Raw genomic sequence first — 23,849 nt, 5'->3', positions numbered from 1 at the left:
AGTTACACTTGTTTACAAGAGGGTTCACCATTTTCAATTCACCATAACATTTAGAAACTACTACAAATATACACTTCTATATAGCCAAAAACAGGAAATCATCATAGAGGAGGTAAAAAGGGAACAAATATATATATATATAGTGAGAGGAAAAAAGGGTGGGTGGGAGATTCAGAATTTACTGGGGCCAGTTTCGAATTGTAGCCATCCGTAGGTGCCCGTTGAGAGCTGTTTTGAAGGAGTCTAGGGATTCACATGTCTTAATGACTGTTGGTAGGGCGTTCCAAATTTTGGTAATGGTGGCATACATTGGTCTGGCACTCCTCAGTTTGAATTTCATTTCGCTCATCCCAGAGTTGTGGCCGTGGGTGACCAATCAGAGCCCATTATTCAAAGTGAGACATTTTTTATGGAATATACCAAAGTGCCAGACCAATATCTGCAGACTGCAGTGATATTAGCCTGGCCATGCCAGCAGGCTACCAGGGACCCCCCCCCCCCCCTATTATCAAATAGCCTATAATGTTTTAATTGAATTTCCATGTTTAAAGGTAAAGAGCGATGGGCTCGCTTCTTTTGGGCTCGTTTTCACACCCTTGGTTGCTTGCTTGTTTCTCTCGCAAAACCTGGCAACACAGGATGTGTTCCATCATGAAGTCAGCTTTCAAACCAAAACAAAGGAGCAGCTGGTCGCTCCGTGTGTGAGCTACAAGTTACTCTGGAAAATACCAACAGTTTAGTGGATCCTCGTTGTAAACAAGCTGCATTATCCAAGTGCTTGTTTACGGCTAGTTTACCGGATAACGTTTACATATCAGCATGTGAGCAGAAAAGAGGTAAAAAAAAAACACACACACACAACCGGTTCATGTTCTTTGTTGTGTAGCCAATTGAGCCATGCTAGCTATATTTGAGCTAATATTACTAGCTCACGGATACTGAGTGAGTAGTTAATCATCAATCAGTTAATCATTTATCATTTGAGTGTTGTTTATGTATGTACTGTGTGTATTAAATTGCGACTACGGGGCTGTCGAAATAAATAAAAAATGGCTACCATAATGCCTACAAGCAAATGTGGCTAGGTTTAGGTTCTAAACGGAGATATTATTAGCAAGTCAAAAGTCAAACCCCCATTATTTTTCTCTGGAATGGTTCTCTTGGTGGTCAAATGTAATTGTCAGAGGAATGGGTTTGCTCTGCGACCAGAACTAGGTTTTACATACCGTAAGTTGGAAACATGGATGGACGGGTGTATTTATTTAACTACAGGGAAATTGCTTTCTCACTAAAGTAATTACGCCTTCCCGCTCATGTCTGTAGGCCTAATTTAGTGTGATTGATTGAATACTTTACAGTTGGCAAAAAAAACCCAGTACGATTAGGCCTATACATAGACGGTCCTGTCAGTGACTGACTTGTGTATACAATCAGATGTCCATGTTTGAGCCTGAATATGTAGGCTATACTGCAGTAGTGTCTGCTATAGGCAATTTAGGCATGATCACTAAACCGTGGATAAAAGTGGACACTAATTTATCATATGAGTCTTATGAGAGCAACAACTAATGCTTTATGAACTGGTACTATGGTATATAGAGCGGCCATGACACACAGCCATCTGCTTCCTAATCCCATACATGATCTATTTACGTCCATAAGGCATAAGATAATGATTTAGCCTTGAAAACATCAGGATATTTCACCTGACATAAATCATGTATCATCGTGGGTGGTGTAGCTGTAGCACATACTCAAATCAAGCTGAAATTATGAGATATATATGTATTATTTCAGGGGGAAAAGCGACTGTCCGCACACGATACGTTTTCTTCCCGTATTCTCTTTATTTCAACCAAACTGCTCCCCATATACCGTATGCATTGTTTCCCCGTCTTTCCGTTGGCAATGCATGGTATGCTAATCACGTTACAACGTTAAACATTAAATTCATATAGCTTATCTCTGTATTTCTCTTGAAGGTATGGTGTTTTGTAAAAGACCTGTGGATAGCCAATGTCCAAGGGGTCGAGGATGATAATATATATATTTTTATTTTATTTAAATCCTTCTTAATAGCCAGACTGACAGACGTCAGTCTGGCTATTTAGCCAGGGCTGTATTACCACATATTGTGTAATGGTGTCCTCTAGTGTCACAAATGCGACATTGCTTTCATGTGCTCTCGCCGGGACACAAATGTGATGCTTATCATCCCATCCGTGTTTAATACTGTAATGATTATTTAAAAACATTTGGATATATTGTTGCAAAGTGACATACAATGTCATATATGGAATGGTCAGTGTTGTGTTGACTCACCCGTTTATACTTGATATTGCTGTGTGCCACATGCCAACATAACCAATTAAATTGACGCTGCCTATAGGTCCATTTGGTTGCATTTGTACAATGTCCGAGTTAAATGATCACTCCGGATTTTACTGTGTTACTGTGTATGCGGACCCGGGTTTGAGAGGAACCGGGACAGTTGAGAAGGTGAAGGTCGGATAGTTCTTCGGATAGACTGGGCAGCAGCTCCGTCCGACCGTGCGTGCGTGGCGTGCGCGTACGTTCACGCCTGTCTAGTCTAATATATTCCACTCCGTGGCTGTATTGGGTCTAGTCGAGCACGCGGCCATTCATATTTTCTCGCCCCCGTCGTGAGATGATTCGCGTGGTGTTGTGCGCGCGGTCTCTTTCGTTCTGTCGCCTCTACTGAGAGAGAGACACCGTCTGTCAACATCCTCACAACCAGTATACCTCTTTCCTTTCGGTGGATGGATGGATGCTGTGTTTTTTATGGTTTTCTTTTTAACCGCATCGTGTGAGTCAAGTCAAGTGCCTGCGTTAGGTATAGTGTGTGATGTGTGAGTGAAATAATGCTGAAGTTGGAAAGTAATGAGCGAGGATGCTGAACGTGCTGGCAAGTCTGCTTTGTTCGGAGGAGCAGCAGCCCTTTGTGCCGCTGTCATCGCGCAGCTCATCCCGTGCTGCTTTGTCTTTAGTTTGCCCGGTGATACTGATACCACCGACTGGTAGGTGCACGACTCTGCGCTCTGTGGATGTGTTCTCTGATAATAACGATGGAAATACCTAATAATGCTAGTATTATTCTTGTTATCATCATCTCACTTCCATCACCATTTTGCAGTACCTAATTGAATGTATTATATAATTACATTAACTGCATTTAATTGTAATAATTTTGCCATTTGAGTGTCCTTTTTATTTTGGATCCTTTTAGCTGGATTTAAGCCCAGACATTTGCACTTTACCAGCTTCTCTTTGCTCATCAGTGTAGCAGTGTGTCAGCAGCCCTAAATAATAGATGGGACCTCTTCCTTAAGTAACGGGGCTTTCACCCTATGCTTTTTATAGACTTCAAGTACACACCACCACCACTCTTTGTCTGACTTTTTGTGTGACCTAGATGGCGTGGCAGACTCACACACAGAAAATCATCTTTGCTCTAGGCCTTTATTTGTATTTTCTGACTTACAGTGAGGATAGAGCCACTGACCTATTTAACCGAAGGGGGAAAAACCTGATATTCAAGGGGGGTGCATGGTGTTTGCTTGGTGGTGGTGGGGGTATTACCTGCACGAAATGTCAAACAAGCTGCCAATATTTCGGTCTATTCAATCATTCTGAAAAACCCTGGCGCTGTGGATTTGCATCGCTGTGTGAAAGATGAGAGGAGCTGCCTTAAGAGAAATATTGCCTCCTCAGTTCCTTTGTTCCCCTCATCCCTGCTGGCCTGGCAGACAGCTAGAGGAGGCTGATCTAGCCAATGACTGGCTGGCTGGAAGGAAGGAAGATGTGCATTGGTTTTTATGATTCCATTTTCCACCACATTGGCAGATTTTGCACCACAGTCCTCTCAATGCAGATAAAACATAACTGTGCTGTGTTGTTTTTACATTATGTGAACATTATACACACACACACACACACACACACACACACACACCACAGTATTTGAATGTGGCACATAATGGACTAGAACCGACAAACATATTTATATGAAATACCTAGTATGTGTTGGAGTCTTATTCCACATACTGTACATACAGTAATTGTAGTTGTACAATGTAGGCTAAGGCGCATGTCTTCTTTGTTTATCGTATGCCTGACCGTAGTTAACCTGGTGTGTGTGTGTGTGTGTGTGTGGGGGGGGGGGGGGCGCGGCGCCCAGCTGTTACAGTATCATGACCCCAGTTTTCAAGGACATAACCAATAAGTATGCAGCTGCATTGTGAGCATGCTGCTACATTAGCAAATACACAAACAAGCTCTCATTTAATTTATATATTTAAATAATCGGAACTTGTTCTTTTAATCTGTATGCTAACATTAATTGCAAGCTTCCAACAGAACAATATACGGTATTATACTGTGTATAGACGCCCTGAGGGCTAGAAGCGGCGAAGTCGCGTGCACGCATCCGCCTGGGTGACGGCAGACTGCTGGGCGACTGGGCGAGCGCCGGTGCTTTGGCATGGGGGGGTCAGATCAACACATGGAATGAATTCTGTACTGGCCAGTGGCCATATATGGAGCGTGTCTTGAGTGTACAGTGTTTGATTATCGTTTGAGGTCAGATCAACATGTCAGAACAGGTCAGCTCCAAATATGGAGATCTAAGGGTGGCAGCGGTGGCAGTGTCTTGAGTGTACAGGGTTTGATGAGGGCCCAGGTAATGGCGGGCCTTAATTTCCGGGGCTGTTGAGAACTCTAGTTTTCGCCAGCTGCCAGGCACAGCTTCACTAATATCTTTGGCGCAGGCCCGTCTAGAGTTTGAATGGACGGGTATCAGTCAAAAGGGAGACATCGAAGAGGAAGGATTGTATTTTTTAATCCAGGCAGTGTAGTCTGCCAGACATGCCAGATGTTGAAGTTATTGTGGACTTCCTTGTTGACGGGCTAAGTCTTGTCAAATGTTCTGTGGCCTTGCCACATCCTCTGCAAGCTGCGATGCTGTCTGTCAGTCAACCAATCAGATCTGTAAATCGGTAATCCTGCCAAGCAAAGTATCCACAATTTCCACAGAAGTACGTTTCTCATTACAAGCTTTTGAAACTCTGCCAAAACATACATAACCTAATAATAATTGAACTGGCATCTCACATAAGACTCAAGATTTATAATTCAGCAGTGAGTACTACGCCGTCCATTATGGATGTTATTGAGTTAGTGCCAGTTTAATTTGCTGAGCAAAAATGATCCATCAATGTTGTATATGTACCAGTCAATGAGGCTGTACCACACATGTATTAATTTGTTTTATTATTTGGTAGCGTAGCCAAGCCATCAGAAACACAAGCATGATGATGAAAAATAAGTTTGTTCTGTGTTGCGGTTGAAAACTATGGTAACCATCATCCATATCGTTGATGTCGGGAGGAAACAAACTAACTAAATCTTTTTTTCCCCTCTTTTTTCCCCCCCATAAATCAATGCTATTGAACACCCTTTACGTCTGAGTGTTGGTTAACACTTTGGATCCTAAGGATGGGTATACTCGTCCTATAAATTAATTACGCAGGGCGCTCATGACGAGTTTGCTCGTCTTAACCGTTTGACAGCCAGGATTGATTAATCTATCTATCGCGCATTGGGTTTTATCGTGTGCAACCCTTATTTTGAAGAGCCAAATATCCGTAACCGGATGTTACAATGACAAAATACTGTGTGTGGTGTCTTGACCGGTTGTTCTCTCGGTCTGTGGTGAAGAAACGACACCAGAAACGACATTCATTGCGCCAATTTGTAGATACAGGCCATTAAAAGCAGCACATAAGAGTGCAAGTCTGTCCCACTTTGACTGTTATGCTAATGAGCGGCAGCTAACAATTCGATCGGATCAAAACATGGATTAAAGAATATAAACCCTGGCACTCAATGTGTTCAAAAACATATTGAACCAATGAAAAGTATTAAAAAGCGCTTCGGACAAAACCTATTAACTCCATTGGACCCCCAAACTGTCTTCTAAAGCAGCTAACTCCACCACCGCTCTCCCTCTCATGCAAGCAAAAAGTCAAAGTCACAATGGCAACTCTTAAAGATATATATTTTTGGCGTTTTTGCCTTTATTATTTATTTATTTTTTATATATTTTATCCCACGATTTTGTAACCCATTTTTCACCCCTGTGTCAATTATCTAATGTGATCCTGGGCTCTACACACCCTCCGCCAAACTAGCCCCCATATATGGGAGTGCTCTCCCATATATTATATGGGAGTGCTCTCCCATATATTATATGGGAGTGCTCTCCCATATATTATGGGAGAGCAACGGACTTGATCTCATGCTTCCTTCATGCCTGAGTGTCCAAGTTACTCCTTTACACCTGACAGGGGGGAGTTTCCCCGGCCGGACGTAGTGCGTGGAAGGAACGCGTTATTCCAACCAGTTCCTTCCAACTAGTTTCTTTCCCCTCCATCAGGCGCCCCAGCGCCTGATAGGGTACAGTAATGTGACAGGAAAGGGGGAGAGAAATGGGGGAAGACATGTGGCAAAGGGCTCAGGTCTCGAACCCGTGACATGCTGTCAGGCTGGATTACCGGCCTAGGTGTCTGGACCGCTCAGCCGCGGCCCAGGCCTCAATGCCAACTCTTATGAGGCAGTATTGCTTTCTTTGTTATAAAAATACAAGGTTTTCTTAATTTCCAGAAAAATGTATATATATTTAATTTCCTGAAAAATGAAGGTTAATAGGTTGTTTCTTCCCGATGTCAGAGATATACTACATGGCATTGACCGTATACTTCAAGGTCACAGTGCATACACGACAACACACCAACTGACACCTCCATCCTGTAGTGCTTGTCCCTTTTTTCTGTGATGTAATGGTGCTTTAAAAAAAAACGTATACAATCTACAAAGCCAAGCCATATTTGTACATTTAATTCTTTTTTTATTGATGGGATAATCGATACTTTCAGCCCTATATCTTGGTTTTTATGACCGCTAGACTGAAGACCACGGACAATGTCCTTTTGGCTCAACCAGTTACTGCAACAATTAGTCACCATGTCCTGGCAGGGTTTCAGTGCAGGTGCTCGCCCTTCTGTGTGCTCCCCCTTTCTTGCCTCTCACCACTGTGATGTCTATGCCTGTCACAATTATTAACTCGCCAAATCACAATTATTTGAGATAATCACAATTATTTTTGCATAATCGTCAATCATTTCCATGTTGGAAATGTTCCATACGTTAAAAAAATTATAATAATAAATCAGAAATGGCAGAGCTAAAAGATTACAACACGTCACGTTGTGTTGTAAGCTTGCAAGTATTTCCGCTATTTTGTAAATTTGTTGGAAGAAACAATTATTCAAAATGATTAAATGTGTCTATTTGTGATTTGCTATTTGCGATTACAAAGCCTAAAAGGCAAACCGAAATACAAATTCTAACATTCCAATGTTCAATGCAAAAAAACGTTTTTTATTTATTTGTGTGACATTTAATCGTCAACTTAAGTTTGTAATTGTGACAGCCAGGCCTACTAAATTATCAACATTATTAGACTCACTAAAGTGTGTGTGTGTGTGTGTGTGTGTGTGTGTGTGTGTGGCTATTCAAAAAGAGAGACTAGAAAACAACAGGCCTGCAGTTGTGTCTTTGGGAGTCAGGACTCGAGAGATGAGGTGTATGCTTTTACCTGTCAGTCAACAGAGTAGAATGTATTGTATGGAGCAAAAAATAAACGGGTCAACTGAAGCCTTCGTCCTAAGCATTCAACTCAACTCCTTTCCTTGGATTCACATGGATACACACACTAATGGATGGTGTACGACGCGTGTGTTCCAACTGCTGCAGTGGGGCGGTTGGCTGGCTGGCTTTTGTGCTGCAGCCCTCCGCTCCACCACGCTTCGCATGAGTTGACTGCAGACTTTCGCCACGGTCCAGCACGCAAAAAAGTGCTGAGCACTATGTGTTGTCGTATTTATGGCTGTGCATGCAATGCACCTAGTCCAGTGGTTTTTAACCCTTTTCAATATCAACGATCATTATTTATTCAGCATTTGAGCCACGAACCACCATTTGATGAGATTTTGCCTCTCAGACCCAAGAATTATTATTTTGTCGTTCGGATAAGATTTTGTCCACAATTCCATGCTGTATTGATGTTGGTACTTGGTACCATGGAAGGGATAAAACAGGCAAACTAATTGTTTGCCACGGGGCAGCAGTGGCTCAGGGTTAGAGTGGCCGGATGAGAACCGCAAGGTTCCCCCAGAGTTAGTGTCCTTTCCTTGAGCAAGACTCTGATGAGCAGGTTGCATGGTTTCCGCCGCCATCGGTGTATGAATGAATGTGTGTTTTAAATGTATTGCACAATCTATGTAAAGTGCCTTGGATAAAGGTGCTATATAAATGCACCATTTACCATTTGTAGACTTCTTGTAAATTACGTAATGCAAATGTTTAACAATAATTTAACTGAGACATTCAAAGGTTAAAGATCTACAAGGGTACATTTGGTTACCAACTGTCCGTCGTTAAGTTGGGGACCACTGGTTGATGAAGAGCGCTGACCTAGTCCACTACATCTAGCTATGTTCTTCTCAGTGCATCATGTTGCCCTGTTGCACAAATGTCACAATCTCACTTTGATTGGTCATGCTGTCCGACCCGTTTTACTGGTCAATTAAATGTGTGTGTGGTCTTATCCTCTGTCCCGACAGTGAGCAGAAGTGTGGTCTGTCAGTGTTGGACTGTGAGCAACGGCGCCGGCTCGGCGCTATGAGTATGTACGGTGCTGGCGGAGGAGGAGGAGGGGCGGAGCATTACCGGGAGCAGCGGCGGCGCTCCAGCGATCGATCCCGGGACTCCTCCCACGAGAGGGGAGAGGGCCAGCTCACCCCCTGCATCAGGAACGTCACTTCCCCCACGCGGCAATACGGTGAGGAGGCGAGACAGACAGGGGAGGTGAAAAGGAGGAAAATAGAAAGAGATGGGTGTCAAGAATATAGGTTTGGGGGAACTGATATCCATCACATTTGGAACCGTTTTTCCAGAAGAGCTGATACTGTATATGGACGTCATCTGCTACACTATTACAATGGTGGTTCTCAAACTTTTTGATTTCAAGGACCATCATAACCCTTTTGGCTCCATTTGTACACTCTCAGAGTTACAGAGCTGCAACGGTCCATTTGGAACCCCTTTTATAGGAGCCATTGAAGGGAATCGGTCTTAATATTATAGGATTTATAGAAAATATAAATAAATCTGAGCTTTCTGTTCCCAGACAGCGTTTTTGGTGAAAACAAGCTATATTCAACTGCCAATAACTAAAGAACGGAACATCGCAGTGACACACGTTTTTCCCCCGATGAAAGTATAGAGTAGAGGTCTTCATGGGTCTAATTTGGACCCGTGAAGACCCGCTGCTATTATTAGAATTCTGGCTCCGAGCCCCAAAAGCACTGAGGTTGTCGGAACCGCAGCCCGAACAGAACCGCCTATGATAATGAATATGAGAACCGTTACCCGCACAAAACCTGAGTTCCCCGAAATGACCGAATGCCATTATTATTAAAAGTTCTCAATTATTAATCGTGACAGCCCTGCATATACACATGTGCACATCTTGTCGGACCACATACATGCTTGTGGCGGTGTTATTATGTCACATCTAAACTCTTCTTTCACATCTAGATCGTGAACGAGGCGACGGCGGTTCTTCATCCAGATCGTCCAGTCCCCGTCCTCCCAGGGTGTCCCTGCCCTGTTCCCCGATGGGGGGAGCCATGATGGTCGGGGGACACTTTGCCCGACCCCTGGGCGCTCCCGGGTGTGACCCCCACGCCAAGGTGCTGGGCCACGGGGCCAACTGTGACATGATCTACGTGTACGACCTCGGCACCAAAGAGGGGTCTCCTCGCGGCGTGTTGCGGACCGGAGAGAGGGTGACGCTCATTGTGGACAACACGCGGTTTGTGGTGGACCCCGCCATCTTCACAGCTCAGCCCAACACCATGCTAGGCCGGTAAGGACTGGGATAGCAGAGCTATATCGGTGGTGTGGCGTCTGTTAGTATGAGGAGGAATGAGGAATGTTTTACCAAAATGTTTAAGCTTTGTTTTAGACTATCTTCTTTCGTTTTTAGGGTTTTCGACGCGACATTGTCATTGATCTGTTTTCTGGTATATTATTATATCACTTCCGGTTCTTAATTATTTTTTATTTAATTTAATTATTAAATTAGTCAAGGCAAGAGTTTTATTAGATTTTGAATATAAAATCTATAACGACATGGATTGCATTTTCATAGCGCTTTTGTATGCATACTCAAAGTGCTTTACAATGGTTAATTCATTCATACATCGGGGGTATGAATCCAGTCCAGGTTGAACTGAAGATAACTAAAGCCCATACCATCTATTGTCACACTGAAGGCAAGGCAATTCAAAGAGCTACATAAGGCATAAAAATACATTTCAAGGCATAAGAATGGACGGGTTTACATATGCTCACACTATGGACATGTATCAATCATATGAGAGGCTATTGGTAGTACTTGTATGGTTCCCTAAATTCATTTTGTGTGTGTTTTGCAGAATGTTTGGTTCTGGTCGGGACTACAACTTCACTCGGCCCAACGAGAAGGGAGAGTTTGAGGTGGCAGATGGCATCAGCAGCACGGTCTTCAGAGCCATCCTGGTAAGATCTGCTCCAATACTGTCCTCGGAGAGACCAGGAGGGTCCCACTCCTTCTCTCGTACCTACTGTTATTATGAGACCCCCGATTTGATACGGTTTAGAGTAGACCACCCATTCAGGCCTGACGTCGAAATTAAATCTTAATCTTAATCATGACAATTTTCGGAAAGATTTGAGGCACATTTTAAAGATTTAAAAAAAATAGCAGACCTACAAGTTTATAGTGCGCCAGTGCGCCACTCGGTGGTGTGCTATGAGATTGTAGATCTGCTATTTTTCAATGGCTAAATTATAACATAATGTTTAAAACACCAAAAGGGGTTCCTTCTTTCAGTGTGCATCTTTCGGTGTTGCAAAGTCATTTTACATGAAATTGTGCTATAAAAATAGTCATAAATGGTTTTGTGATATATCGCTGTAGATAAAAAAATGGACACTTAAAAATTTTGGTCAGAAGCACTCCTCATCATCGCAGTAAAATCTATTCCCAGAGGCAGAGGAGGGGCTATCATGGGTACAACACTCCACCAGGGAAGGAATGAGGCGTATTTTACTTCTATTCACAGCAGATGCTCTAGGCCTACACTTGGTTCCTATTTCCTAACTATCAATAATTTTTTTATTTTTTCTTTTTTTTTTTATTGATTTTTTTTTAAGGGACAGACAGTAGGCTGACAGGAAACGGGAGAGAGATGGGGGGATGACATGCAGTAAAGGCCGTGTCGGGTTCGGGAGTCGAACCCGCGGCACACTGCGACTGGATTACCAGTCCGGTGCCCAGACCGTTACGCCACGGCCTGGGCCTAACTATCAATAATTTAGCTGCAGACCCCCCTGTTGCCCCCCCAATGACCCATGGGGCTCCCCAGACCATGTTGAGAGAACCAGTGCTATACAATATGCCCTTTTTTATTTCACCTCATCCTGGGAGGCATGATGCACACCATTCCGATTCCCTCTGTCCTCTCCCACTGCGTGTGTTGCCGCATTACGACGCTGATGGCACGGAGCCATGTTTTATTTATGTTGTAGAGGGTATTCTGAGGAGGGAGAGCGTTTTTTCGTCGCTGCACTCCCAACGGGTTTGGTGGTCAAGGGCAACTTGGCAGTGGTTTTGTATGATGAGGAATCGGGTGTTCCTCCCAGTGGAGCCTCCTCACTGGCAGGTGAGCAGCTAGTAGCAGGCTAGGGTTATCGGTATCACAATTATTACATAATCGCCTAATTGCAATTGTTTGAGATAATCGCAATTATTTTTGTCATCGTTTCCATGTTGAAAAATGTTCATACATAAAAAAAAGCAGAAATAGCAGATCTACAAGCTTACCGCATTGTGGTCTAGTAGATCAGCTATTTCCACTATTTCTTTTAAGTGTAAAATGTATAAGAAATGCCTGTAATTTCTTGATGTATTCAGTTATTTGTCATATCTGCCCTGTGCACTTTTTTCTAAAAGGCAAACAGAATTGTAATTTCTATTCATAATGTTCCAATTTCCAATGCCAAAAACACAATTCAATCGTTAATCTAAATTTTTGGTCAGGTGACGACCTGACCAAATGATCACCCTGAAAATGTAGGTGTTCGCCACCTAGTCGACTCTAATAGAAGAGTTTTGAGGGGGGCAGAAAACTACTTCCGGTAGTCCCCATTCGTTGTCCCCATTCAATAGAAGTCTATGTACTGTAGAAGAGCCACCATTGGCCTGGCCCCATGAATTAAACAGAGTTTGCGTAACTCTGGCTCTGGTCGACTCCAGGCAGGGTTGCCAAGTCCGCTTATTTCCAGCAAAACTTGGATTGTTTATTTTTCCACAGTTGCTTTCCTGGTTTTTGGAGGTTGGTTAGCTTATTTCTGGCAACACTGGCAACCATATTACTCCGCTTGCAAGTGGCAACAACCTCATGATTGGCTGTCTGTCTGAGACAGTGAAGACACTCAGGGCTTGATGGGGAAGACACGTTTGCAATGTTAGAACGTCACTCGATATAGTTCACACCAAATGCCACTGCATACACGTTACTAAAATAATAATCATGCTAATATGGCGGGGTGGAGAGAACACAACGGAGACAGCGCACAACGGTGACAGCGCATGCAAACGGCCGCGAAGCACAAGGTTATGACACACAAACATACACGTTACTAATTAAACAATAATCATACTAATATGGGGGGGAGAACACAACGTAGACAGCGCTTCTTTCACCTGACCATTATATCACTATGTGATTAATTCTTGTTTGTGTGATAATTAATTGTGTTTTTTTCAATACCACTGGCACTCCTAGATACAGTAGCTGGAATTACTACTAAATTGGGGGTGAAAAAGGGGGAACATTTTAAGCGGGGATTTATTTTTTACAGGCACACTGTGTGGGTACAGTCGGCTCTGTTCCTGGGATTATGACATGTGGTCGTGTTGCCGTGCACGTAATGTGTGCACTCTACCGCGATATTGTTGCACATGGCAGACACCCAGGAATTGGCTGCTAATGCCATGCAACGCGCCAGCACCTGCTTCCCTTTCTCCCTCCCTGTTGTCTTCACGTCTGTTCCTTCTGTCCTTCATGGTATGGTTTCAATACATCTAGGCCTCTCACAATTATCAATCATCGCCTATTAAATCACAATTATTTGAGATGAAAAAAATTATAAAAATAAAATAGCAATAATCACAACACGTCACTCTGGCCCTTTTTCCACCGGGGTTTGATCCGGTTCGGTTCTTTCTTCCAGCCAGATATTGAACCAGTTCAGAGTGTTTCCACTGGAAATGAGTTGGTTCAGAACCATAAACGTTCGTTCCCAATGTGAACCACAAAACGGTGGTTCAGCTTTGTAATTGCACGCAGCGCTTTGTGAACCGAGACGATATACGTGGGTGTGTCAGTAGGTTGGAACTTGGGAAGGACGCAGACACACGCAAGATAACATAACAGTAACATTTTTTTTTTAATCTGTCTTCAAAGAGTGTTTGTTGTCTGTATGGGCATCTCCTGAGTTTCAGGAGAAGTTGGAGAGTACGCAGAGAGAGGCCAAATTATATTCGCCATTGGTAGAAGAGTTGGCAAAAGCTGGGTTCACTCGAACGGCAGAGCAAATAATCAATAAACTAAAGAAACTCAAATCGGATTACCGCGATGCCAAAAGTGGAGCGGGCTATGATCATAGAGCTATAAAAGGCCTTTCCCTATTATGACATCATCGATGGGGCATTGGGACATAGACCTGCAAACCAGCTGTTGATCCATACAGGTTTTTTGGATAACAATAAATGTCTGCATTAACAGCACGAACACTCGCAGATATTCTATGCGATTAACCATCTTGAAAGCATGCAGGGAACAAAAATACGTTTACATTGCCAACGCAAACATGAAATGATCCAAATGTACGGATGCATCGCGATCCAGAATCCAGCTGAGGCCTGCGGGGCGTATCTGATGGTTGTAATAACTTATAACCCTACTGTAACATCACAACCTCGTGGATACTGTTTACATCGGTTTGTGTTGTGCAACGCCCTCGGGGTGTCTGCGGGTATGACGGATCCTCCTCCTTTTCAACATTTTGTGTTTAGGTACAATAGCGCCACCAAATGAACCAGGGTTCAATCTGGTGGAAATGCAGCCGGTTCGCGACCGGTTCACAAAAAGCACCAAGGTTCGGAACCGCACTGGTTCTGAAACCGACGTTCTTTACTTATAAACTACATCTCATGGTAAGATTTGTGTGTGTATATGTTGTCAGGTCTGACATCTATCGGTGTGTTTTCATTAGAGGTTTTTAATATTGACGCTGGGTCAGTTGTTGTCTGGAGCTCTGAGTAGTGTGATCTGGGGAGGCTGACAGCCCTTCTCATTGGACTCTTGATGTAGGGGTGTAGTGTGATTCACCACAGGGCTGAATAATGCTTTCAGTTCAGTAGGGGTGTAGTGTGATGTAGGGGTGTAGTGTGATGTAGGGGTGTAGTGTGATGTAGGGGTGTAGTGTGATGAAGGGGTGTAGTGTGATTCACCACAGGGCTGAATAATGCTTTCAGTTCAGTAGGGGTGTAGTGTGATGTAGGGGTGTAGTGTGATGTAGGGGTGTAGTGTGATGTAGGGGTGTAGTGTGATGAAGGGGTGTAGTGTGATTCACCACAGGGCTGAATAATGCTTTCAGTTCAGTCAGGCTGTAACCATTGATTGTTGTCCTAGTCATTATTCTATCGATTACTTTGTTTTTAGCACAAGTAGCACATCTTATTTCATATATGTTTATGATCAAGTACTTCAAGAAGAGAACATCAGGGGGGCGTGCAGTGTTAATGGTGTGAAAATTGACCCGTAAGGGTTGCTGTGCAGAGGCGGAGGAAGTGACGTTGGCTTTAGCTTTCATCACCATTCCCTCTCCTCCTCTCCACTGCGCTCTCTCGCACGTGCGCACACACACACCCACACACACACACACACACACACACACACACACACACTCACACAGACTTTCTCTCTTATTTGGCGCCTGTATGTGAGCAGAGCAGCTTCAATAATGGCGTATTGTTTGTTCTCCCCCTGTGCCTGCATGTGCGCGTGACCGGCTGTGTGTGTGTGTGTGTGTGTGTGTGTGTGTATATATGTGCATGTGTGTGTGCCTGCTATTGCAATGGCAGGATTACTACAAGTCGGGGATAATCCGCTGCCCTGATGGCGTTTCTATTCCCGAGCTGAGGGAGGCATGTGACTACCTCTGCATCTCCTTCAACTACAGCACCATCAAGTGCCGAGATCTCAGTGAGTACCGCTAATAGAGACACATTCCATGCTGCTGCTGTTTTATCTGTTGTTCATGTGGTCGTGGTGGGCGTGGAGAGACCTGTGCTAGTCATGCTGAATCGCGACGCGTTGCGAGCTTGTAGATTTGTCTCTCTCTGGTGAGCAACACACTTGTATCATGACAGTAATGGCGAGTGTGGACTGTGAGACACGCACTTGAGCTCCGTCCGCCGCTAGAGATGGACTCATCATGTGATTGACCTGTCATGTTGGTGTGTAGTCCCCCCCCCCACGTGAAGCTAAGAATAGCTTCAGTCCGCGTGACCAAACAAACCGACCGGTCGACCGCGCGGCCTATTCCTCATGTAGACACAGCTGGCTGTTTAATGCTGATGTTGTTTGCGTGTCGTTGCGTTCGCCACAGCATTGCGTTTCATGTAAACATAATGTTGTCACAGTGGGTTACAGGTGTGTAGTGCTCTGTGTGTGCGTGTGGGAGGCTGTCTTGGCTAGCTACTAGCTGCTGTGTGTGACTGTGTTATGTGTGCACTGAGCTCTAAGTAGGTCATGAATCATGATTAGCTGTGAGATCTGATTCTTTGCTACAGTATGTGGTACAGTAGCAGCCCATAAACACGCCACAGCTACTAGTAGTTGTACTAGTTGTTCTTGTCCTTCTTTCTAAGTACTCTTCCTTTGTGTTGTCCTGATCACAATCATTACAGTAAAATGCTATCTAATCACATTTGGAAGCAAAAACTTATATCTACAATTGTGTCTTTCATTTGTCTTAATTATTGGCATCATTACTCCTACAATGATTCTGTATAATGCCTGTATACTGTAAATATTTTAATTTGATCTGGTAAACTGCATCGTCAGAGTCAAGAGGGGCGGAATGTGACACAGGTTCTTTTGTTCCCATTATATAACTGCCAAGTGTCGGGTGCAGTACTTAGTTTAGACAGTTTTTGGTTTAGACTACCGGTAGTCATTAGTCCTACAACTACAAGCTATCTCAAACCCTCACCCTAAACCTAACCTCCCACGGGGCAGCAAACCTAACCTTAACCCATCATGTCTAACCAATGACTAGTCTAAACTAAGTACTAAGTATATCACTTTTCACTCGGGGTGTATACTTAGTTTAGACTAGTCATTGGTTAGACATGGGTTAAGGTTAGGTTTATCCACAGGCTCACAATGAGTTGCACTTGAGCTTGTAGATCTGCTCATTTCCACATTTCCTTTTAAGTAAGCTATTAGGCATAGCAGTCATATCCTTCTCATTTACGTTATTTGTGAAATCTGCCCTGTTTACAAAGCCTAATTAGCCAAAGATAAATCTGATGTTTATAAAAGGTTAAAGCTCAAAGCCTCAATCTGTGATTTGTTCAACTGGTCTGTTGTATGTACTGTAGCAGCAACGTAGGTTTTTGGTATGATACCGTCACTGTCCATCCTTTGTTGAGTTTATTTTAGGAAACGACAACATCACAGATTGGGACACAGTGGATCAGTCATGAGATTTGATTTGATTTCCAGGCGCCCTGATGCACGAGCTGTCCAACGATGGCGCCCGTGGTCAGTTCGAGTGCTATCTGGAGGACATGGTGCTGCCTCTCATGGTGGCCAGCGCCCAGAGCGGAGAGAGGGAGTGTCACGTGGTGGTGCTGACCGACGACGACGTGGTCGACTGGGACGAGGAGTACCCGCCCCAGATGGGCGAGGAGTATTCGCAGAGTGAGCCATTATTTTTATTACGCTTAATTATTATTACTCATTATTATTACCCATACTATTTCTTATAACAGTGGTTTTCAGGGACCACCAGTGGTCCTTGAGGGGGTTCCAGGTGGTCCCCAGCTAAATGATGGACAGTTGGTAACAAAATGGACCCTTAACCCATTCTGACCTGAGATCAGATTCTAAAAGTGTCTTCGATTTTTCAAAAATAGCAGACCTACAAGCTCGTATCGCGCCACTCGGTGGCGCGATATGAGCTTGTAGATCTGCTATTTTTCAATAGCTAAAGCATAACATGATGCTGACACCAAAATGGGTGCCCGGTCAGAATGGGTTAACTCTTGAGAGCGTAAAATGAAAACCAACGGATGTTTCGATTCTGCCACAACGTTATGCTGCGTTCACACGGGCAGTTGCAAAAGATGCAAAGCTACACAGTGTATTTGTAACATTAAGCAGCAGGAGGATCCCTTTAGCAGCAGGTGTCCGTTTGTCATTAGCACAACCACATTCGTCCAACACATATACAATGAATTACTCACCTAATGCTGCAGGTTCCATGTTTAAGTAATTCCAACGTGTGTAGCCTACATTGTTTAACTGGCAGATGCATGGTTTTCATATTTAAATATGGTCCGCTAATGTGGTGTCTAGCACTTTGACAGCTCACCATAACGTTCCCTTTCAGTTTAACAAAACTGTCATCGTAGCTTGTTTACAACTGAAACAGACTTCCTGTGCTCTGACTTCCTCATCAAAATAAGAGCCACTTGTAATGATTAGTAGTTAATAGTTTTATTTCTTTTTTTTTTTGAGTGGTGCAACCACGCCAAGGAACAGCAATGTCCGTGTCAACCGTGTGTCCATGTTTGTTTGTGTGTGACTGTGAGCACCAGTGCCAATGAGTAGCAAAAGTGGCTCTGTTGTGCTAAAAACACAGAGAGAGGGAGAGAGCTAGTGCTGCACTGTTGCCTGCTAATGATAGAGAGAGGGGGGGGGGGGGGGGATTTACAACACTCGGTTCACACGGGTGTGATTTTATTATTCTGTTTAAGCACACTTATTCAAACAATTATTCAACGGAACCAGGACTTTCCAGGTCTTAATGCAGCAGAGTGCAAGGCAGGAGAGACATCGTTCCCATGTTATTACAGTCTGTCCTGACCTGCTTTCCTCTTACCTGGAATAGGAACTGACGTTGCAACATCCCATGGCTCTCCAAGAGTCCAAGAGCCCATATTTGTTTTATAACCTTGTGGCGAATTACGGCAATAGAATCACAAATGACAACAGAGAGACTCATGAAAGATTTATAAGCACAAGTGGAACCACTTTTCTGGGCTCTGCTGCCTGATGCACCTCTGACTGTGCCCCCTTTTGTACTATCAATTCAAGAGTACTATTGCAAATAGATGTGTGTGTGTGTGTGTGTGTGTGTGTGTGTGTGTGTGTGTGTGTGTGTGTGTGTGTGTGTGTGTGTGTGTGTGTGTGTGTGTGTGTGTGTGTGTGTGTGTGTGTGACACTACAGTATCTCTATATAAATGATCTGTCTATTGAGGCTATGCATGTGACATCATCACACCCGGAGGTTATGTGTGAATGCCTACAGAGTGGTAACAAACTACTTTCTGGCCTTGACAGAATGACAGTCCATACATCTAAACAGAAAAGTCCTATCTGATTGCATTAAACAATGTTAAACTCACTTTGCCACTCACTTTATGCATGTGTGCGCATACCCTCTATACATAGTGTTTATGTATACTAGTATAAAATTATAATGGTACTCTAATTGAAGTAGATGTTCAATATTTCTCGAGTACTCTAATTGAAGTAGATGTTCAATATTGCTGGTGTTTTGTATTCCATGTTTTCTCACGTTCTCCGTGTCCTTGGTCGTCAACAGTTATCTACAGCACCAAGCTGTACCGCTTCTTCAAGTACATCGAGAACAGAGATGTGGCCAAGTCAGTGCTGAAGGACAGAGGACTGAAAAAGATCCGCCTGGGGATAGAAGGTATGGATAAGCTTGTAATAACATGGTATGTACTGTAATACACAATATATTTTTATGAAAGGTATTTAAAGAAGCAAGTGTCAGCCATTGATTTAACCCATTCTGAACGGGCACCCATTTTGGTGTCGGCATCATGTTATGCTTTAGCTATTGAAAAATAGCAGATCTACAAGCTCGGTGGCGCGATACGAGCTTGTAGGTCTGCTATTTTTGAAAAATCGAAGAGCGACTGACATTTCTAGAATCTGATCTCAGGTCAGAATGGGTTAATCAGACCAGTGTGTGTCCAGTGGAAACCTCGCATGAATCTGATCTCAGGTCAGAATGGGTTAAAGGATTCTCAGTTGCCCTGTTTGTGCGTACAACGATGCCCCCCCGCCAACCTCCGGCAGCCAAAAAAAAAACGTGATCTGGATTTGGACTACAGCGAAAATGACCGATCCCCAAAACGGGTATGGACCAGTTTATATAGCTAACTTTATTTGACCTCTGCCCTCGCCACAGGCTACCCCACCTACAAGGAGAAGGTGAAGCGGCGCCCGGGAAGCCGCCCGGAGGTCATCTACAACTACGTGCAGCGTCCGTTCATCCGCATGTCCTGGGAGAAGGAGGAAGGGAAGAGCCGCCACGTGGACTTCCAGTGCGTCAAGTCCAAGTCCACCACCAACCTGGCCGCTGCCGCCGCGGACATACCTCAGGACCAGCTGGTGGACATGCACCCTCCGGGGCAGGTGGACGAGCTGGACACGCTGCCCGGACACCAGCCGCCCCAACAACAACAACAACAGAGTCCCAACAACGACAACAGCCACCAGCCGGCGGCAGCAGCAGCGCAGGCGCCGCAAGACGTTATCGTCGGCCCCCAACAACAGCCCCAACAGGCTCACGACGGTGTCAATAATCAGGCCCAGCAGGGGCCTCATGACGGCGTCGTCGTCGGCCATCAGCAGATGCAGGGGCACGTCGACAACGCCAGCCAACTCCAACTCCAACCTCCGCCGCAGGGTCAAGTTGACCCGAGCCCCGCCCCCCCCGGCCAGCCCTCCTCACACAATCAGGTGCTCAGCAATCAGCAGCTACAACAGGGCAGCAGCCTCAATCAGCCCAGCAGCAGCAGCAACAAGGACTCCTCTGTTCAGTCCAGACACCAGTATGAGCCCCCGGACCCACCACCAGACACACCATCACCTTCTGCATGAGACTGGCTGTCTGTCGACCTCTCCCTGCACCTTTTTACCCCCACCCCACCCCACGCCAGTGGTGGAAAAAGTACTCCCAAGTAAAAGTATCAATATTGCAACTTCGCTGTTACAAAGTACAAAAAGTATTGGTGTCAAAATGTACTAAAAGTAAAAGTACTCATTATGCAGACTGTGCCATTTAAAGTTTTCAATTGTATAAAAAATCTTTTGAAAATAGCAGATCTAAAAGCTCACAACATGAGGCATTGCGAGTAAAAGTACCGATTTGACAGTACAGTACAAATACCTCAACTTAAGTACAGTACTTAAAGTAAATGTCTTGGTTACTTTCCACCACCGCAACATTCTAAACTCTATACAGCTTGTGCTTTAATATAACCACGGCCCGCTTCTGTGGCCAACGCGGAAGTTCCTCTCGCCGACAACAACTGCGGAGTCTGCGGACTAGACCCAAGATAAGATTAAATAACGTGTAACTATGGACTAGACCGCGACGGAGGCCCGCCGTCTCAAGCGAACTTGAGCCACCACCGAGTGAGCTAAAGTGAGCGAGTTGCCGCGTCGAAGTTGCGAAGTTTCGCTTAGCCGACTCGGGGCCGTTGGAGTTGCCACCCAATAGGCACAGAATAGTATAAACCATGTTCTGGCAAGAGCGTTTCCCCCCCGACTGCCACTCAAAGTGGCTACTGGCCAGTGGCCAATTACAGCGCGTGGTATAGAGCAGTGGTTTTCAACCTTTTTCATATCGAGGCCCATTTTTTTTTTTAAAGCATTTGAGCCACGGACCACCATTTAAGATTTATCCTTTCAGACCCCAAACTTTGAATCTGTTGTTATTAGATAAGATTTTGTCCACATTTCCATGCTGTATATTGATGTGGTACCATTAGGAGAGATAACAGGCAAACGTTGATCAAAATAACAATTATTCTACATTCTCTTTGTGTAGATTTCTTGTAAATTAGGTAATTTGATGTTTAACAATAATTTAACTCTTGCATTTGGTTTCATTTTTACGATCTCAAGAGTTAAAGATCTATATTAAAGGGTCCATTTGGTTACCAACTCATCATTTAGTTGTGGACCACCTGGATGTTGGAACCCCCTGAAGGACCACTGCTGGTCCCCGGCCGGCCCACTGGTTGAAAACCACTGGTATAGAGTTTGGAATGGACACTGCACCCCGCCCACAGTCGCCACCCCTCTGTTCTCCTAGAGCCCGGGAACTACCCCTCTATTCTCCTAGAGCCCGGGAACTACCCCTCTGTTCTCCTAGAGCCCGGGAACTACCCCTCTGTTCTCCTAGAGCCCGGGAACTACCCCTCTGTTCTCCTAGAGCCCGGGAACTACCCCTCTGTCCTCCTAGAGCCCGGGAACTACCCCTCTGTCCTCCTAGAGCCCGGGAACTACCCCTCTGTTCTCCTAGAGCCCGGGAACTACCCCTCTGTTCTCCTAGAGCCCGGGAACTACCCCTCTGTTCTCCTAGAGCCCGGGAACTACCCCTCTGTTCTCCTAGAGCCCGGGAACTACCCCTCTGTTCTCCTAGAGCCCGGGAACTACCCTCTGTTCTCCTAGAGCCCGGGAACTACCCCTCTGTTCTCCTAGAGCCCGGGAACTACCCCTCTGTTCTCCTAGAGCCCGGGAACTACCCCTCTGTTCTCCTAGAGCCCGGGAACTACCCCTCTGTTCTCCTAGAGCCCGGGAACTACCCCTCTGTTCTCCTAGAGCCCGGGAACTACCCTCTGTTCTCCTAGAGCCCGGGAACTACCCTCTGTTCTCCTAGAGCCCGGGAACTACCCCTCTGTCCTCCTAGAGCCCGGGAACTACCCCTCTGTTCTCCTAGAGCCCGGGAACTACCCTCTGTTCTCCTAGAGCCCGGGAACTACCCTCTGTTCTCCTAGAGCCCGGGAACTACCCCTCTGTTCTCCTAGAGCCCGGGAACTACCCCTCTGTCCTCCTAGAGCCCGGGAACTCGCCTCTTCCTCATGAGAGGCAGAATGCCACATTGCCTTTTCCTGCACCTCTGCTGCAGCCTTTACAGTCTACAGCCTCAAAAAAAGAAAAAGAGAGAGAAAAAGATTGAAATTGTAATACTGGCGAATTTTCACCAGTAGGTTGGAAAATAACCACTCGTTTTAATTCAACAGCCAAGGATGTTTAAAAGCACACACAGTAGTAAAACACTAGGCCTCCATGGCTCTATTCTCTGTGCTCATGGATATGATTTTTGTATTGTTATCTTTTCATTTTATTTGACCCAACCAAAGGAGATTTAATCACATGAACCCTATAACGTACCTATTATGAGTGTCATCATAATAGGCGACCATTCTGCAAAAACAGGTCTTAAGAGCTCACTGACAAATTTGCGCCGTAGCAACGTGAGCTTGTAGATCTGATATCCGAAGCGATTCGGTGTAGAGTGAAACAATTAGGGGACCCATGTATAGACACCTGGGGGAACCCCGGTCAATGGAATGTAAAGGGTTTAAGTGGTTAATTTTATTATTTTGTACTTGATCACAGATACAATGTACTGTACATTATACTGTATGAAGGTAAAGTGTGTGTGTGTGTGTGTGTGTGTGTGTGTGTGTGTGTGTGTGTGTCTGCCTGCAGCCGCGCAAGCACGGCTGCAGATGGGAAAGTGAATTTAATTATTTTTGAAGAAACAAGTTGGATTTGAAAATTCACTTTCACAGTGTTTGTGAAGGCCGTGACACATGGATGAAATATGAAGCTTTAGGCAGTATTGATGGCCATTGACTTTGGCAATTTATTATTATTTTTTTGCTCTGTTTCTGTTGTTTAAACTCACACGGTTATCTACATCGGTTGTACCCCCTCCTTTCCGAGGGCGAGATCTCCTCCTCTGAATAATTTGCTTTGTCTCATCTTCAGTCCCCATGTATGTTCAGCTACGTGTCACGTTTGGTTCTGACCTTCTCCTGCTTGTGCCCCAGACAGTTGACCCATTTAGACCTGAGACCAGAATCTACTAAATGTCTGGGAAAAAAAGGTATCAGTGGTGCTCAAACATTTTCTTATAATTATATGCATTTGGCCACCGACCACCATCTGAAAATGTTTTGTACCAGGCAGGGACCCCCCCCAGGAGAAAAGATTTGAGTTAAAAACGTGTAAGAATAATATATTCGAAGATTTGCACACGTTTTCACGATTTTTCAAAAATAGCAGATGCACAAACTCATGCATAACTCAAGTATAAAATGACAGTTAAAAGCTTAAGTGACAGATGTGTTCCAGGTCTCGATGGGTTGACCTGGTGTGAGAATGTTCACAAGTACAACGTGTTTACCACTGCACGCTGAGGTGCCTCCTGTTGTGTGACCGACGCAATCGGAAAAAGACGACGATAAAAGGTTTTGTAATAAATATTATTCACAACACATTCCTCACTGATTACTGTTTTGTTATGCCCGT

General features: G+C 44.6%; 1 protein-coding gene across 1 annotated transcript; it reads left to right on the top strand.

Annotated features, from left to right (window-relative positions):
* The first annotated feature begins 678 nt into the window (after positions 1 to 678).
* LOC310858113 (BTB/POZ domain-containing protein 10-like) lies at positions 679 to 21,898 on the top strand. Its single transcript, XM_083764177.1, has 8 exons — positions 679 to 836; positions 8,703 to 8,920; positions 9,679 to 10,009; positions 10,581 to 10,683; positions 15,338 to 15,458; positions 16,986 to 17,183; positions 19,093 to 19,203; positions 19,708 to 21,898. The coding sequence occupies exons 2-8, from the start codon at positions 8,761 to 8,763 to the stop codon at positions 20,400 to 20,402; spliced, it is 1,719 nt and encodes a 572-aa protein (XP_083620303.1). The 5' UTR covers positions 679 to 836; positions 8,703 to 8,760; the 3' UTR covers positions 20,403 to 21,898.
* Positions 21,899 to 23,849: the final 1,951 nt, after the last annotated feature.

Source organism: Protomyctophum parallelum, assembly GCF_964188405.1.
Source record: "Protomyctophum parallelum genome assembly, chromosome: 4".
NCBI classification, from domain to species: Eukaryota; Metazoa; Chordata; class Actinopteri; order Myctophiformes; family Myctophidae; genus Protomyctophum; species Protomyctophum parallelum.
The sequence above is the reverse complement of the archived record's forward strand: the minus strand, read 5'-3'. Positions and strand labels throughout refer to the sequence as shown.

What these genes read in the sequence shown, in the direction of transcription:
- LOC310858113 (XM_083764177.1), top strand. Translation starts at nt 8,761, where the DNA reads ATGAGTATGTACGGTGCTGGCGGAGGAGGAGGAGGGGCGGAGCATTAC. An exon ending in TTCCCCCACGCGGCAATACG is followed by an intron (nt 8,921 to 9,678) that starts GTGAGGAGGCGA and finishes TTTCACATCTAG; the next exon opens with ATCGTGAACGAGGCGACGGC. An exon ending in GGGCGAGGAGTATTCGCAGA is followed by an intron (nt 17,184 to 19,092) that starts GTGAGCCATTAT and finishes GGTCGTCAACAG; the next exon opens with TTATCTACAGCACCAAGCTG.